Raw genomic sequence first — 17474 nt, forward strand, 5'->3', positions numbered from 1 at the left:
CTCCTTTTGCAAGGGCGACCTTGGACAGTAACCTGGGCAGGCGCTGCAGGCAGCGGCTCTGTGCCAGCTCAACCCAGCTCCGGCTCCAGGGCCCTCATTTAACCCCTTGTTAATATGAAGCGAGCAGCTTAGTCTGCATGGAAGCGGCAGGGCCACGGGGGCTCTGTGGAGGCCAGCGCTTCGCTCTGCCCACGCTCTGCAGCGCCGGCAGCTCATTGGCATATTTTACCTCGCGCCTCCCTAAACACAGCCTGTGCCTGCTCCGTGCGCGGAGCCATTCGTTCAACCCTCCTGCGGGGCCACGGCGGGCATCGCCGTACACTCCGTCCCCGCGGCCCTCGCTAAAATCCCCAGCTAGAGAAGCCTGGTCCCTAAAGCATAGGACTGGGGATCAGGACTCCTGGGTTCCATTCCCGCCTCCGTCACTGGGTGGCCTTGAGCCCCTCACTCTGCCTCTGTGTCTGGGGTGGATGGTACCGACCTACTTCCGAGGGGTTAAACTCACCCACGCTTGTAAAGCGAGATCCTCATGCAAATGGCAGGGGGAGGGCGGTTCAGTGCTTAGAGCACCAGCCGTGGGCGTGGGAGACCTCTGTTCAGTTCCTGGGTGACCCTCGGCTAGTCCCTGAAGTTGGTAGAAGTTAGGCCCCTTTGAGGATCTGGGCCTTAGTTCCCCATTGGTAAAATAGGGATAAGGCCCCTTCTCCAGGGTACGGCGAGGCTAAACCCATCACAGCTTGGGCGGAGCTCAGCTGCCAGTGATGGAAGCCCCGGCAGCCCCTTAGCTAGAGGGGGCTGAAGCATTAGAAACCAGGGTCGTTGCCTGAAAGCTGCCCCATAGTCTGACTTTGCCGTCTTGTTCACTGCGGCCGTTAAAGACCCAGAGACGAGCAAGGTCCTTTGGAGAGCTCAAGCTTGACCTTAAGCTGGTCTGGGGCCTGCTGCTGCCAGCCAAGGGTCAGGGGTGGGCTCAGGAGGCCTGCCCCCATCTCTTCTTCCTCATGTGCACACAGCCATGGCCCTCAAAGGGAAGGCCCGTTTGCTGTCAGAGGCAGGATGCCCAAGGCACTGAGCTAGCCCAGCCTCCAGCCAGGTCTCCATCAGCTGCCCCCTCCGTCTGCAGTCTCCAAAGGGTTAACGTGGTTAGTCTCTCCCCCGGCTCTACCAGGAAACAGAAGATCTGGGCTACGCTGGTCACCCACCAAAAGCCAGAGCCTTCAACAGGGCATCAGGCGGAGCCCTTGGCTGGCTGATTGCGTTGTAGGGCCCCTCCCCTGAGCACGGGATGTGCTCGCTGGTGCTCACTTCAAACATCCGTTATTCCTGTATCTGTTTAGGGCTTCCACCTCCAACGCATCCTCCCCCAGCCAAGGCTCCCAGCTACTTCATGGGACAGAGCTGTGGTCCCTACACTCCTTGTTTGCTAGTTCCATTTTGGTGCATGGTTCTGACCCATTGCAAGCCATAATCCGGTCAAAGCAGCTGTTCAGGTGGAGAGCGGAAAACCCACCAATCAATCACCCTTCACTCCTGCTAATCATCCCTCAATGAGCCAGGGTAGTGAGTGTGGCTGGATGTAGCCAGCCCAGCCTGAGAGGAAGCCTGCAAAGCTGGTATGGAACCAGCTATTGCAAATCCCCATGAGTGAGAAAGACAGACCTGAAGACCAGCTCTGGGTAAGCTCAAAACCTTGCCCCTCTCACCCCCAGAAGTCAGTCCTTACCCACCTTGTCTCTTATATCTTGGGACCCCCACGGCCACAGTGCTGCATACCAGTGATTGGTGCAATTAGGCAGGGGATTCAGGACAATGGGCCAGACTTTGAGCTCAGTAGTAAGTGTAGAGAGACTCAGACGCAGAGCATCAGTCAGCTAGATGCCTTAAAATGAGCAGGCAGCAGTAACCCTTGCAACCAGCGAAAACCGCTGAGGGCCGCAGCAGGCTCCATCCTACGTGGTCTTTTTCACTAACTCTTGGGAACGCAATACAAGGCCAGGAACTAAGACTACCCCGCAGAGGGGAAATCTCCCAGTTTTGTGTTGGCGCAGTTCCGACGGAGAACAGTGTTACACGTTCCAAAAAGATGGGGCATGTTCTCATGAACGCTCGGCCCACCTGGTTAAGCTCAGCTGGTGCTGGAAGCGGAGTGATTCCTAGCTGTAAAACCCTGGAGGAGGGAGGTTAGAGCGAAGCAGCGGAGATAGACTACAGATTAGGGGTTGCTGGGTTTTTGTTTTAAACTCCTGCCTTGTCCTACAAAGTCATTCAGAAATCCACGCTAGGAAGGGAGCCCATGAAAGTGCCTCTACCTCCCCATCACACTCCAGCTGCTTCTCCCCTACCACAGCCAGCCCTGTGCCCCTCCCAGCTACCTTGTCAGGATGGGCTGAGTGCTATTCCCACCCCCAGCCACTGCGCCTTATAGAAACACCAGGACCTTAAAGGGGAAACCACCCTAGCCAGATGCAGCCAGGGAGTCCCAACGCTCTGCAGCGACAGGCAGGTTAAACTGAGTGCAAACCACAGGCAGGGTTAGGTAGATGGATGGTGTCCATACCTGTACATATGCTCCCGCCCACAGCCAGGCCTCTTGCAATTGCTGAAGAAACTACCCTGGAGAAGCTGGCAGCTTTGCTGGGATTCACATGTCCCTAATGGCCAGCCCACGGCACCTTCCCGCTCTCGGAGCTACCACCTCCTGTGGCCAGGAATTGCTGAGCGGCCTCTGCAGGGAGACCCCCCTGCTCTAAACACTCCCCCAGATGTTCTTCTAGCACAGCTTCTCGCGAGGCCCCTGATGACTCCTGTCCTACTAACCCAGAAACCAGCTGGAAGATGCATAAGAAAGCAGGCTGCTCGGCTGAAAGGCCAGGGCCCTGGCAGTGCAGAGACTGGCTCATCCTTGGGGGCAACTGAGGAGCAGATCCTGAAAGGTACTTCGGTATCTAATTCCCTTGGGAGTTCAATAGCTTTGAGGAGCTAGGCCTAAAGCCGCAGAGTACCACCTCTGAAATCATGCGTCTTTCCCATCAAGATAGTATTTAGCCTCCACAGCAAGGCCAGGGTTTCTCCCTCCCAGGGAGTGGCTAGCGTTTAGATGCTGGGATCCTCAGCCGGGAGACACTCACAGAAGGGAAGGGCTCTCTTATAAAAAGATGTTTAAGGGGTGACTTGATCAGCCTATAAGTACTTACCCGGGGGACAAATATTTCATAATGGGCTCTTCAGGCTAGCAGGGAAAGGTCTCGAACATGGAGGTCGCAGCTAGACAAACTCAGATGGGAAATAAGGCAGAAATGTTTAAGAGGGAAGATAACTAACCACTGGAACAATTTACCAAGGATCACGGTGGATTCTCCATCACTGACCATTTTTAATTTATGATGGGATGTTTCTCTAAAAATATCTGCTCTAGGAATTTGGGAAGTTCTATGGACCTGCGTTATACGGCTCAGACTAGACCATCATCTGGTCTTGGAATCTAGGAAGCCCACTGAATACAGGGAAGGCCTGGAGCTCCCAGCAAAATACCACCATCAAATCCTGCCTCCGGCCCAGCCCAGCTTCTGAGCAGACAAATCAAATCAACTTAAAAAAATAAAACCAAAAAACAAACCAGCAATTGGGAGCCAGCTTCGTTAGAACAACTCAGCAAAATAAAATTCCGGTTTATTGTTGGACAACATTGTTTCACACATACATCAAACAGGCCAAAAAAAAAAAAAAAAAAAAATAAACAGCAACTTCATAGACAGAAAAAAACAAAAACCTTTTATCTTTGGCCTTGCCATCTCATACAAACCCACTACTTATAGTACAGCTAAAGTACATACACAAAAAAAGTTACTGGAATGCTCGGAATAAGATTGTAAATTTTTTTTTTTTTTTTTGCGTTTTTGTTTTTTTACAAGGTCGTTTTTTCTCCTTCGGGAGAATGGTTTGTTGGGACGCGGTCACACCAGAAGTAAAGTCAGAGATGGGTAATGAGAGAGAGAGAGAGAGAGAGACACACTTCAAAGCCCCCCATTTGGTCAATCCGAGATCACTTAAAAATGGCTGACCTCCTAACAATATGTACAAAAATATAAAATGTAAATAAAAAATACAAACAAATTCTCCTTTAAAGTATTTTTAAGAAAGAAAGCAGGGCCTTGAAGTTTTGGTGCTGGGGAAAGAGGGGTTCTCGCCCCACTGATGGGGGGTGGGGTGGGGAATCTTTTCGGGCATTCGTTCCGAGTGGCGTCGGCATCGCGGGCAGGTTCGCTCTACTTGGGGAGGGTGACCACGGCGGGGGGGTTGCGACGGGACGTTGAAAGTGAACAGGTCGCGCTGGCCTTTTGTTTGTTTTTCTCCTTATTTTAAAAAATATATATATGTGCTGCCTAGTCATCTTCGTCGGTTTTCTGCTTCTTGGGATCGACGTCCTCGTCCTGGGGAAGAGCAGAGGCGTTAGGGGGCTGGGACCTTTGGCGCTGCAGCAACGGGTGCCAGCTACAAGCCTTGCCAGGCGGCACGGGAAGTGTGGATTTCACGGGGGGGAATCCCGCCAGAGCCCCTTTAAGCAGGTAAGGCGGGTGGAGCTCTCATCCCTTCGGTCTTGGCTATACTTGGGATCAGCCCTGCAGCTGCATGGGTAGACAGGCTGAGAGCCTGGGCCAGCGAGAAGGGATTTAGCATTTGCTCCTAGTGGCAGGGGTTTAGGTCTCCTCTCCCTCCAGGGATAAGGAGTTAATAGCACAATATCTTCATTGCCTGCCTGTGCCTCTCCATCCCACAGTCCTCCACCAGTGAGCAGATCCCTTTGAAACACAGGCCTGCCCACTGCAGCACTAACGCGTCCATACTGCCCCCTGTGGACCTTCTGACTCGGGTCTGCGGCTCGAGCTGCGTCCACACTGCAAAATGACAGGGCTTGGCCCCCAGTCACAGTGGGAAGCGGGCTCTGACCCACCCGCCCACCCCCGCCCCACAGCAGGGTGCTAGGACCTGGGTGCTTGCTGAGAGTCGAACTGACGTGTGTGTAACAGAACTGGGGTTTGGGCTCAAATCTGAATCAGAACCCAGGCTTAACGTGCTGTGTAGACATACCACTGGCTAGCGAGACCCCCCCTCGCCAGGAAGCACCCATTCACCCCACCCCCACACAGGCTCCCAGCATTTCCTTCCTTTTGGTGTTTGGCTGGAAACCAAGTTCACGCCAAACAGTCAGAGCAGACGCCGGAGCCAGGCGCGAGGGGAGGAGGTGCAGCATGGAAAGCCACCCAGAGTTCAGGCAAGCGGCTTCCCCCCCCGCGCAGCCTCTCTAGCAGAGACAACTACTCTCTAGCCGAGCGCTACAGCTCCCACGCTCATCGGGACTTGACAAATTGAGGACAATCCTGATGCACCCCACCTACCTCGTCATCCTCAGCTGCCCGTTTGCCTGTGGGTGCGTCGCCTTCCTCATCTTCATCGCCGTCCTCTTCCTCACCTGGGGGTGGGGTGGGGAGGCAGGAAGAACAAGGAACGTGAGCCTTTGGTGGCAGCTTCACGCTGGCCCAGCCTGACGTGGAAAGGACACAGGGGCTGGCAGGCAGGCGAGGAAAGCGCCAGACTAGGCAGAGACCCGCTGGAACGGGAACCCGACCCTTACGGGGACAAACTCAGGGTGTGTCCTTCTGCTCCTCGGACGTTCAAGGGCAGTGCCAGCTCTTTGTGCGTGTTGCCCAGCGCCGGGCTGCGCGGGCCCCTCCAGACAGCCAGGGGCTCGTGGCACAGCGCGCATCTCCACTGCCACGCCCAGAACAGCCCTCCCACCCCCGCTGCAAGGGCTGGCACACGCTGCCCTCGGCTGGCATCAGACGCCCTGGGGCTCGTGCAGCCAGACACCGCATCAGCGCGTCTTCCGTGCAGGGGTGGGACGAGAAGGGTGGAGATTATTACAAAAGACGGCGGCTGGGAATAGGAGACGGGGCCGCTATACGACTCGCTCAAAGCCAGCTGCATCCTAGCTGAGCAGTTACCACCTGACAGCTGCTTGGGGCCCCGATGCCGATTGCCGCAGGTGCCTCGGCTGCAAAGTCATCATTGCCCGGCCCTTTTCTTGGGGGGAAGCAGGGAGGGTCTCAGCAGAGGGGCCAAGAGCTGAGTGGGCCACCTGGATGCTAGAGATGGTCCCCTCCGCATCTGGAGTGGGGCTCATTGGCAGAGGCGGGGAGGGAGCCCAGTCCTTATGTGGATAAATAGAGTGACGAGCACCAAATTTGCTTAAGAAAAAGAAAGCTTTTCCTAGCGGCTGCTCTAACTGCTCCAGATTACTTCTGCTTCTCTTCGCAGCGATGAGTCCATCTTTAATTAGTTAAGAGAGCCAGAACACATTAGTTCTGAGTCAGAACACATTCTAATTATCAGAACGGCCAACAAATTCTGCTGACAGGCCGCAGCCTTCCAGCAAGGGGGAAGAGAGTCAGACTTGACCCACTTTGAGCTCAAATAGGCCAGTGGATCAGAACAATGTCGCCTACTGCGCCCGAGTCCAACCGGGAGGGGAGTGAGACTGGGGAGGGGAAACCAGACCAGCCTAAGTCCTTTGCATAACGGGAGGCCCTGCTAAACGGACAGCGTCCAGGCCGGTAAGCTGGCTTTAAATGTCACCACGAGCCGCACGTATAGACAGCTGGGGATTAGGGTCATCCGCCCGGCACGCCCCCCGCCAGCATACGCTCAGACCCAGCATCGCCCCACCCTCTGGAGCTGCCAGATTAGCTGCAAGTGATGGCTCAACGCTTCGCCAGCGAGCTCACGCATGGGTTACTTGGGTGGATCACGTGACCCGCAGTCAAGCTGATTGGGGGCATATTTAGCTGCCTGAGCTTCTTTAAGCAAAGCAAATAATGGGATGGGGTTGGCGGGGAGGGATCTTTAAAAACGGATTTGATGACTTTGGGCTGAAGTTTAGTTCCAAATATTTCAAACCAGCAGGAGGCAGGAGAGTCACTGGCAGCCCTCACTGGCTTTTCTCTCTCCTTTGCAATGCCCAGGCTGCTGGGATCAGCCCCTTAGGAACCTCTTCCAAGCAGAGATTACCTGGGGTTAGGCTGGAAAGACACGAGTTATCCCTCCTCGAATCCTGGAGAGCGCCTGCCTCTTCCCCCGTGCCAGGCGCTAACCATGGAGCAGGGGTGCAGATGGCTCAGTGCTCCGAATCGCAGCCATGCTTTTCTTTGAGGGGTGGGGGGGGTGACAGCAGAGGGGGCTGCATCATGCTCACCACCACGGTATCTAAGCAACGCCCCACACCCACAGCGAAGCCCAGTTATGCAAACCACCCCGAAGTAGCAGGCAGCCCTTTGAGGGTTTCTTGGAAAAGGCAGATGGGACCAAGCTCCCAGGAGGCGGAGGTGAAATTCAACTCCAAGGGTTAAACCTCCATCCTGCAAGGCCGAGGCTGCTGGTGCATCTCCAGGCTGCTAGTGTATCCAGGAACCAGTTCCTATACTGAGAGCGCCGTGTCCCCCTTTCCCCCCTGCTGCCAGGAAGAGCCCAGACTTTCCTCTATTCAAACAGGGGCTTGCTTAAAGGCCTTCAATTCCCGGCCTCAAAACCCCACACCCAGCACAACCCACTGCTGCCGCCCAAGATTGCAGGGGATTAACCAGGAATAGCTAATCAAAGGACTTGTTTCAGGTTGAGCTCAAGGAGCATGGTTTACTAATAATGGTTCACAACCTCCTCCCAGCCTTAATTGGGATTAAAAATAGAGATTTTTATTCAGCTAAATGGGTCTTGGACAAGGAGCGGGGGAGGCTGAGAAGGGAAGCAGGTAGGGAAGTGACTGGTGGTCCACTGACGCCCGCCTGCAGGCTGGGTTACGCTAGGAAACCAGAGGGAGATGGGAGCTGCAAGGGGAGACATTTCAAAAAAGTTTAAATGAGCCATTTGCTCCCATTCCAGCTGCAGATAAGACGCGCTGCAGGAAAGAGCTAAAGGTTCATGCATCTGCTTAAGTGGAACCAATTGCTTAGCATGAATCATTAGCCTGGGAAGTGAGTATGATTGAGCAGCACGTGTGCGGACTGCACGAGAGCGGCATCGACCTCCTATGCGCTCTGCTCCTCACCTGCCTGGCAAAGGGAGACCCCCAGAGCCCTGGCTCATTCCCCGGCCAGTCAGACTGTGGCTTCGCCCGCCACGTGCGGCCGACGTCGGTTTGCCGTTTCGCTGGTACCGGCACAGCTCCTGGGATTAAGGGCGGGTTTTTCAACCACGCGCTACGAGCTGAAGTGTTTACGCAGGGCCTCTGCACTACGCAGCACGGCCAGAATGGGGAGCGATCTGTCCTCGACCTGTTAGAACAAACTCGGGCTGATTTCACTGGAAACAAATCCAGCCCCCGGGCTGGCAGATCGGGGCCGCTAGGAGGCAGGGGAGGGACAATACAAGGCTGGATAGACCGTCCGTTGCAGCAAGCAGAGAACTGCCCAGAGCAGCCACAAGGGGGAGATGCTGCTCCTGGCACTCACTGGCCACGTGCAGTAACTCAAGCCTCTTGCTAAAGGGTTGCATTTAAGGGCCGGATTTGGCTACTCTAAGGTGAGAAAGCAGGGTGAAAAATTACCATCACCCTCTTCCTCCTCGTCCTCTTCTTCGCCGCCTTCTTCTTCCTCTTCGTCTACTTCGTTGTCAGCCTCCTGCTCTCCATTTTCCTCGTTCTCCTTGTCAAGACAAGACACTCACTTAAAAAAAAAAATGCATGGAGGGAAATCGCTCGCCTCCCCATCCCATCCCCACCCACACACATACAGAGCCGCAGCCTGAGATCGAGTGATCTAGGAACCCACCAGCAAGTGCAGTTGAGGAGACAGGCCCCCGCCTTGCTCCCCCATCAGCTTTTATAGCAGGTGCCCACTGGCTGACATGCAAGCTACGTGTGTTTTCACTTCAAGGCTGTTCCCCGTTCTGTCTACACTTCACGCAGAAACAAAGATAAAGGACTTAAATTTGATGGTAATGCGGCGGCTGCATCTTGAGCCTCAGACAGGAATCTAAAGTCTATTGTGACATTGTGTCAGATTAAAAGACGGCATTGTCAGTTTCCCTCTGGCAGTTTTTAGAAAAAAAACAACAAAAAAACAAGCAAACCCCAGATTTGCTTGTGTACCAGGCTTTTCCCACCCATCTGTTTGCCACATTTTCAAACCACACGATGGCTTCCAGAAGGAGGAGGCACTGAAGACACGCATTCTCTGAGGGATTTAAGAGAGCTCCCGCCACACCTCCCTTACACCTGGAAATCACCCGCGGGCTGGAGGCTTTCACAGCCTCTGAAACTGTAGCAGCATGTTGCTTTCACAACGGGGTTACACAGCAAGGTGCTGCTGCACGGACCGTTTCCTCCTCCCAGAGGATGCCAAACAATGAGTCCGCAGGAACATCAGCGAGCAAAGGGCCATCTCCCTCCCAAGGATGGTCTAGCGATACTTACAGCGTTGCCGTTGGCTGGTGCATCTCTGCCATTTTCTGTCTCTTCCACAACTTCTTTCTTCTCTTTTAGATCCTTAAAGGAACAGAAATAACCAATGAGTCATCAGGATTCCAGCCTACAATCCTCATGGTAGGAAACTTATAAGGGGGGTGGGGTGGGGGGGAAAAAGGTCTGGGAGACAATTACCCTTCACATCCCTTGCACGAGCAACTTGTTCTGGGCAGTTGTCGCGAGGGTTGGAACCAGGGAGAGATTTTAAGTCTGTATTACTAGACTTTATTAAAGCAAAAGGTACCTGGTACTAAAAGAAGTGGCTACATTTAACTTAGGAACTCCCAGGATCTTCGAAACGTAAAGAGCTGGTCTCCTGCGTCTGCTTTGCAGCCAAAGCTCTGGCTCATTTCCCACCTTATCGTGTTCAGGGGAAACGGCTGCATTCCCACTGATAGCTCTTTGGCGCGCGCTGAATTACAGAATCAGTCACCCCAGGGTCTGCAGATTCGCACAGCCACTTGCTGCCTTCACAACAGGGAAGGGTGGAGAACTGAGCCCAAATTGTTATTAGCCGAGCCTGTGGTGTCTCTCCCAACCGGCTTGCTCTTACTTGTAGTCACAGAGTGGAAACGCCAGGATAAATCTCAAGACTCTTAGTCAAACAGCAGGGAGATGGCTATTTTTTCCACATTACTGCAAGGAACATGGCGCCGTTAGATTTAACACTGCTAGACCAGTTCAACTCGGAACCGCAAGCACAGGCAGGAGAGAGCAAGCGCCCGTATGTTTTTGCTATTGATCACTGTCAAGACGTCATGCCAAGTCACTAGGCAAACAGGCTGAAAGGATCCAACTTTCTGTTCCCGCACATGGCTAAAAAGAACGCTCTGGCATCCGCGTCTGCATCATCCTCCCCTTATGTTACTGCATCAGCTGCAGCTAGATCCTGCTCGCCACGAGAGAAGTTATTACCCCTGCCAAGGAAAGTTAAGAGGCCTTTCAGCAGGGCTGTAGGGCAGCCAGGCAGTCTGCCTTGAACAAAGACCATGAGGTGTTGGAAACTTTTTGGCAGCTTCCTACTCTGCTGCAGCAGCAAACCTGTGTTTTTTTTGTTTTTTTGGCGGCCTCTCCGCAAGCCCCTCAGCCTGGATGGAAGCGTGTCACTTTCACTCTCAGAGTTGGCGTCACTTCCTCGTGTGAACCACCGTCAGTGTCACCGCATGGCCAGCCCCGATTAATATGGCCATCTCTCTCTTTTTATTTGGATTAAAATAACCTTTGGATTATTCGGTCAACAGCAAAGGCATATTAGAACAGTGGACTACTTAAGCCTTTCAGATACCCAGGCATCTGGATAAAGCAAGCAAGGATTAATAAAGTCTGACTGCATTATCCCAAGGCATCCAGCCTATGCCCTAGCCCTGGACGCCTTGAAAGGGCGTTCTCTTCAATACCAAGCACTGGGGTTTATTACACCTGTTGCTGAGACCCTAGACAAGTAAATATTCTGTTCCGAAGTGCAGATCTACTTCCTCCTTCCACTAACATTTGAATCCCATGCAAATTGCAGTTTCTCTGAACCGACCAACTCCATCACAGTTTTTACACGATCTCCAACTCCTATCAGTCATTACTGGAGGAGTGAGATGCTAGCATTTAACCTCACTCTTATTTGCTGCCATGCCATAACTACTTAGAGCCAGCACACAATTCTAAACTGACCTACAAGGAAATTCTAAGATACCCCAAGTTTAACACAGAAGAAATGAAATAGGCAAAATTTCCAAGTCACCGGTTACTATGTTCATCATCCTTTTTGATAAGTTATGCGTAAAACACAAGTGGTTCTTATGGCTAAGGAGGAGCAGTAATGTTATTACTAATTTTAGTTTAATAAATCCGAGGCACCAGCCGTCAGCGTTCCATTTAAGATACTTTCAGTTCAATTATAATTGAGTTACCAGGCCAGGCTTATTTGCATAGCGACGGTGCTCTGCTAGAAATACTACAACTTTTTCCATTCCTAAGAACGAATCCAATGCAAATAGACAAATTTGTACCAGACTTCAGATGAGGAGTCAATGTAGCAGTATTACTTTAGTTTTAATGCTTTGATGGAGCCTCCAATTATAGGTGTGGCAGGGCTGTTTGTCCATAAAATAGCTGTGATGTTTAGTCACAGGGAAGCCCTACCTTCCACCTTCTCCTACTCCCAAAAAGTGAACTTGAATATTCCATTTGGCACAGTAGTAACGGACACTAGAAACCATCACAACCAACTGCATTCATAAGCCATGTCATAGCTAATCCCCAGGACAGACAGATCAAATAAAACAGTCAGGACTGATCATTTAAAAGTGGCCTAAAAAAAAAAAAAATATGACCAGCAAACTGGTCCCAGGTACTTCTGGAATATTTGTTCGTGTGATTTGTTGCCCTGCTGCAGGAGACCCACCTGCCCCTTTAGTTCTAGCCACACCATTCGGTGGCAGCGGTTTGCACGGACTCCAAGGTGCGATGGATTTTAAGGGGCCTCAATTTTCAGTGAAATCAGCAGTTTGCAAAAGAAAGTTGAACATTCCCAGGCTTCCAAGGGAACTGGCAGCTGCATTTGCTTTATTTATTGATTGCCAGTCTTCTGCGATCCCCAAAGCCCACCTGCAACCCCCAGTGATCTGAGTCAGTCAATGGGGCTTACTGCAGCTTCAAAGGGCCAGGCTGTGGGCTACAGCAACCCTCCCGCCAGCAGGGGGCGCCGGCTCCTCAGAGCCACGCGCCCTGCCCCAGTTCAAACCGCGCGCCACTCTCCGCGCTTTCTGATTGGCCCAGCGCCGGCGCGCCGGCCCCGCCCTTCGCGTCTTGCCGGGAACTGTAGTCTCCGCGGGGCCCTCCGGCGCAAGGTCGCCCGCGGGGAGAGAACTCCAACTCCCATGGGGCCCCGCGCGGGCGGAGCGCGCAGAGGCAGCAGCACGTGGTGATGCGCGAGCTCTGTTGCGAAGCTGGGGGTGGGGGGGCGGCGCCGAGCAGCGCAGGAGGAGCCGCCGCCCGGGAGCCGAGGCGGCAGCTCTGGGACCCCTCCCCCCACCCGGCGGAATAAATCTTCAGTGTCTTGTTTATTTCAGTGTCCCGACGTGAAGCGGGCGGGACCCGCGCCCTTGATCTGCTCCCCCGCCGGACCCCCATGGAGATTGCGGGGGGGTCCTGCTGGCCAGAGCCCCAGTCACACAACGGGGGCGGGAGGGAGGTGGACTCAACGCCCCACCCGTACTGGTGAAGGTGCAAAGAGCCGTCCCCCCCTCCAGACCCGGGTCCCCGCAAGGTTTGGGGGTGCATCGGCTGAACCTTTGCCCCCCCCTCCCCCCCGGCCATAGGGGCAGCTCGCACCGCGGGGGCCGCTAGCCCAGCGCCGGGCGAGGGTCCACCCCCCCGCAGAAGTGCAGTCCCGCGGGGGAAGCGCTGGGGGCTACTACACAAATCCCCCGGGGGGGGGGGGGGATAGCGGGGAAGATCCCCCGCCCCCAAAGGGCAGGGGAAGGTTAATTAGATTTCCCCCCCCGGATCCCTCCGAAACAGGCTGCTGGAGGGGGAGCGCGAGCGAGGGAGCGAACCCACCCCTAGTGCATCCGCTGGGCGGGACCCCCTGGCCGCGGCCGGGACCCGAGCGAGCCAAAGTTCAGCAAAGGGGGGAGGGGGCAGAAGGGAAACGGGGGGTGGGAAGAGCTCCGCGCGGCGGGGGCTGGGGTCCGGGGACTCTCGAATCGCAGAAGCGGGAAAACAGAAGTGAAAACGAAATTTGCAAGCAGGATTGTGGGCTGCTGACTCCCGTGGCGGCCCCGCGCTTAGCCCCGCAGCCCGTAACTGGCTGTAGCGCCTGCCCGGGGGGGCGCTGACCTTTTCCCCAGCCCCCGTGGGGGTAGGGCGGCGGCAGCGGGCGGAACACCTTGAAATCCAGACAAATGCCCAGAGGAGAGCGGCGTCCACACACACACACACCCCCCTTTTCCCGGGGCCAGAGAACCCCCGCCCGCCCGCTGGGGATCCAGCCATGACCGCAACTCCCCCCCGCTGCAGTGATCGGCCCGGAGTGCGGGGAGAAGCCGCGAACCCCCAAGCAAAGCGGGGGCTGGTACCGCGTGGGGTGACCCTCGCTACATTGTATCCACCGCTCGCTACGCTGTATCCAAGCCCGGCCCCTTCGGACTCTGCCAGTCGGGGCCGGAGGCTCACCCACCCCAAGCTGTGGCTGGAAGTTTCACACTCTTTCCCCCCCCACCCCCGGACTCCCACCCACTCGCACGCGTGGGCTCCCTGACAATCTCTCCCCGCTCGAGCCACGTTCTGTCCTTAGGCTTCACCTCCGTGGAGGAGGCAGCGGATGGGACACCCGCTGCTCACCAGCTCCCCCTCCACTGGGGAGCCCAGCTCGGAGGGCAAACCCCATGGGGAAAGGGGAGGGGGGCAGAGCGCAAGTGATTTAAGCTTCTGATTAAAACAGTGCGGGGTCCCTCCCTTCGCCTCCCTCCTTTTGCCCCACAAGGTTAATCGGTCTTTAACTGGAGTTAAAAGCCCTGCAGCCTGATGGGGATCTTAACCCGCTTAAAAGGAAAGAAAAAAAAAGGGGGGGGGGGAAGGAACCGGGCTCCGTCCTCAGCTGGGGAGCCGGGCTGCCACTGAAAGTGGCGGGGCTGGGGGGGGGGGGGGAGGTCCGGCAGGTATCTGGGGCTGCGATCCCCGAGAGGGAAAGCCACGCTCTTTCGCCGGCCCGGCATGCTCGCTTCCTGGCATCATTAAACAAAGAACCCGCGCAGATCACCACAAACATTTGCAGTCAAATCCAAGCGTCTCCCCATCAAAGTCAAGTCTCGCCCCCCCGCCGGCCATCCAAGGAAATCGCTTCCGATTATTCGCCTCCACCGAGTTGTAAAGTTATTTCCGTGCAATTAAAGCGATCGGGTTGTTTGTTTGGGTGATGGTTTGTGTTTTTTTAAATGCCCGACCCAGCCGACCGCCCCCCCCCCCCAAAACGTTTTGTTTCTCGCCCGCTTCATTTCAAAAGAAAGGACGAGGGGGGGGGGCTGGGATCAATCCCCATTAAAAAGTGGGTGTTTCGGGCCGGATCCCTTCCCACCACTTTCCAGGCAGGTTATTTCCCCTCTCTCAGGCAGGAGGACTAAAGTGGGATCCAAGTTTGATGGGGGGCTGTCAAGCGGCGAGGCGATTTGAATGGAGAGAGATTTCCAGACAGGCAACATCAACACAATTAGAGGGCGCTTTTTAAATGCCTCGTTGAAACACACACACACAGCAAAACCCCTCCAGCATCAGACTTTACAAAACTCCCCCCTCGCCCACCAAAAACAAACAAAACCCAACAACCCCACTCTAGGTTTGCAACATTTAAGAGACAAATTACGCTCCCTTCCCCCACTCCTTGTAGACAAAGAGAAAAGCAAAAAAAGAAAACACAGCAGGTTTTCCCCCCCCCCGCCAGACAAAACGGTACTTGGGAGCACACCGTAAAAAAAAAATTTAAAAAAAAAGCGGAAAAAACGAGGGAGGGGGGAGCGGAGGGCTGGGTCTGGAGCCTCACCTTGGTGGAGATCTCCGCGCTGGTGTCCACAGCTGTGTCTGACATGGTGCGTGGGGAGAGGTGTATCTAAAATAGCTCTGATATAAAAATAAGCGAAGCGCAGGTCCGGCTGCCCGAGGAGCAGAGCAGGGCAGGAACAATGCAAAGATGGCTTTGGCCAGAGCCAGTGGAGAACTCACGCGGCGCCACTAGCTTTAATATAGATTAGTGGGCGGCGCGCTCACTCCCCTGCGCCATCCCCATTGGCCAGGCGGAGGGGAGCTGGGCCCGGCCATTGGTCGGGGGGCAAACAATGGGCAAGGCTGCTTAAAGCGGCAGAGCCGCCCCGGGGATGCAATGAGTTTGCGCCCGGCCTCAGCATGCGGAGCGCGGCAACGGCATGGCTGCTCCTCTCCACCCCCTTCCTCCCTCCCTCCGCAGGGAAAGCGCTCCGCATGCCGCGTGCAAAACGCAGAGCCCTGGGTTGCATTGTTAGCGCCAGGCTGGAACAGAGGAACTAAGCAGGAGAAACCGACCCCCCCCGCCTTGTCTCTGCTTGCGTCTCTCTCCTGCAGCCGGCTTCAGCATGTCTCCGCTGCCATCAGGGCAGCAACCCCCACTCTGCAAGGGGAGGGGGAATTGAAAAAGTTGATGCAAAAGAAATCCGCTTCTACGTTAAGCGCTCCCCTTGCAAAGAGCAGCTGCGCGTTTTACACCCGTGCAAGCGGCGGGGGGAGGTTTATTCCGCCTTTCGCGGATTAAAGCCCAAGAGCAGCGTTAGTCCCTATGAAAAACCTCACACGGGCTGGGACTTTCCAACTCAAGGGAGAGGAGGTCGGGGTTTCAATCCACAAGCCACGGAAGAATAAGCAATCCCTCCCCGCTGCACACACTCCCTTTATCTAGTGATTGAACCTTTTACGATCCAGCCACACCATTAACAAAAACTCCCCCCTTCCTAAAAAAACAGGAAATTACAGTTTAAAAAAATACAGTTCCGATTTCCCCCCAATTTCACACTTTTTTGGGGGGGGGGGATCCAGCCTCTTTCCCACCTGGCTATCAACGCTCTCACCCTGCTTTACCCTTTTAAAGCTCATTTAAAACCCAAAACTTATTTTCCCCGAAAGCAAGAAATTTACACAAGTTAACCTGTGAATAATAATTTAAAAAAAAACCAACCTGCATCGAGGATTTCCCCCCCTTTTGCTAGAGCCCTACCACTCCCCCCCCCTCCCCCGTAACTTTGCAAATGGGGTGGGAAGGGGAAAGAGAGCGAGAAATCCCCCAGCCGTAACATCATACGGTGGAATAAATCAAATTGGGCGGAGATGGAGGAAATCGATTTTTTTTTGCATTTTTTAAAAGCCACATTACAATTTTTTGTTTGAAAATCGCCCAATTGTTTGCAATTCCCCACGTTTTGCACGAAGCTGTGTCTGTGTCACACGCCCCGGCCCAGCTGGGCCGGGTGCAGTCGAACCGGCAGAAAGTCCCGTTTCAAGCCGCAATTGCGCTCAATGGAGGCAGCTGAGCAGGGAAGGGGGGGGTAGAGGAACGTGCCACACTCAAAATGGCGCCCGGAGCCCTTCATGGGGCAATCATTCGGCTTTTTCCCTGTCAGGAACTCTAGAAGGCCGGATCCAGCCGAGCCGCCACCGCAGCACCTTCATAAGGCAATTCCCGGTGCCAGTCGCAGGAATGGGGCGATGGGAGCGGGCGGAGGGGCAGCCCCGGACGGAGCAGCGCTTCTGCCACACTCAACATGGCCGTTGGGCCGGGGCAGAGCCTCTCCTCGGAAGGCGGGATATAGGACTCAGGCGACGCGGATTGGCTAGCAACCCCGAGCGAACGCTGTGTTGACGCTTTGCGCCCCCTTATTGAGCGACGCTCCTGTCCGTCTTCGATAGAGTGGTTGCGAAAACCCGGGTCCAAGATCGCAGTAGCAGTGTGGAATGGACTCAGCGGCCACTTGGCTGTATAGCGAAGAGGGAACAGGAACCAGGTACCCCTGTTATGGAGTTTGTGCTGCTAGCCAGTTACAAAGGATGAATCTCGTTCAGCGCAGGGGGCCGAGCTTGCTGACTTCTCGAGGTCCCATCCAACCCTGCATTTCCATGATTGCTGCTGTGTTTATTTTTTAGATAGTTATTCATTCTGATTTGCTGCGATTAGACCCTGACACGCATCTCTGCCTGAACTTCAGCAAAGCTGTTTAAGAAGAAAAAAAATGGCATGGAATTTTTTAGCACTTTTTATGTCAGGCATTTTTTTGCTCCTCCAGTTTCCTTGTCTCTGTTAAATTTGCCAAAGAAGCTATTTTAACATGGATCGTTGGCTTTCCGATATACCCATCGCTATGCGGCCTACACAACAGCCAACTTCTAAACTATGTTTTAAGTTTAAATATTTCAACAACTCACTTTGAATTTGGGGCTGGAAAAGAGC

General features: G+C 54.4%; 1 protein-coding gene across 3 annotated transcripts; it reads right to left on the reverse strand.

Moving 5' to 3' along the window:
- Window positions 1–3622: 3622 nt before the first annotated feature.
- On the reverse strand, window positions 3623–15433 carry PTMA (prothymosin alpha). Of its 3 annotated transcripts, none has more exons than XM_065410421.1 (5): window positions 15048–15433; window positions 9464–9535; window positions 8603–8693; window positions 5397–5470; window positions 3623–4430 (listed from the first exon to the last, which is right to left on the reverse strand). In XM_065410421.1, exons 1-5 carry the CDS (start codon window positions 15090–15092, stop codon window positions 4383–4385), a joined length of 330 nt encoding a protein of 109 aa, XP_065266493.1. In that variant the 5' UTR covers window positions 15093–15433; the 3' UTR covers window positions 3623–4382. The 3 variants fall into 3 exon arrangements, with proteins under 3 accessions (XP_065266493.1, XP_065266491.1, XP_065266492.1); XM_065410419.1 differs by having other exon boundaries at window positions 8597–8693; window positions 15048–15422; XM_065410420.1 differs by having other exon boundaries at window positions 8597–8690; window positions 15048–15418.
- Between the last annotated feature and the right edge of the window lie 2041 nt (window positions 15434–17474).

The sequence above is a fragment of the Emys orbicularis genome, chromosome 9 (assembly GCF_028017835.1).
Source record: "Emys orbicularis isolate rEmyOrb1 chromosome 9, rEmyOrb1.hap1, whole genome shotgun sequence".
NCBI lineage: Eukaryota > Metazoa > Chordata > Testudines > Emydidae > Emys > Emys orbicularis.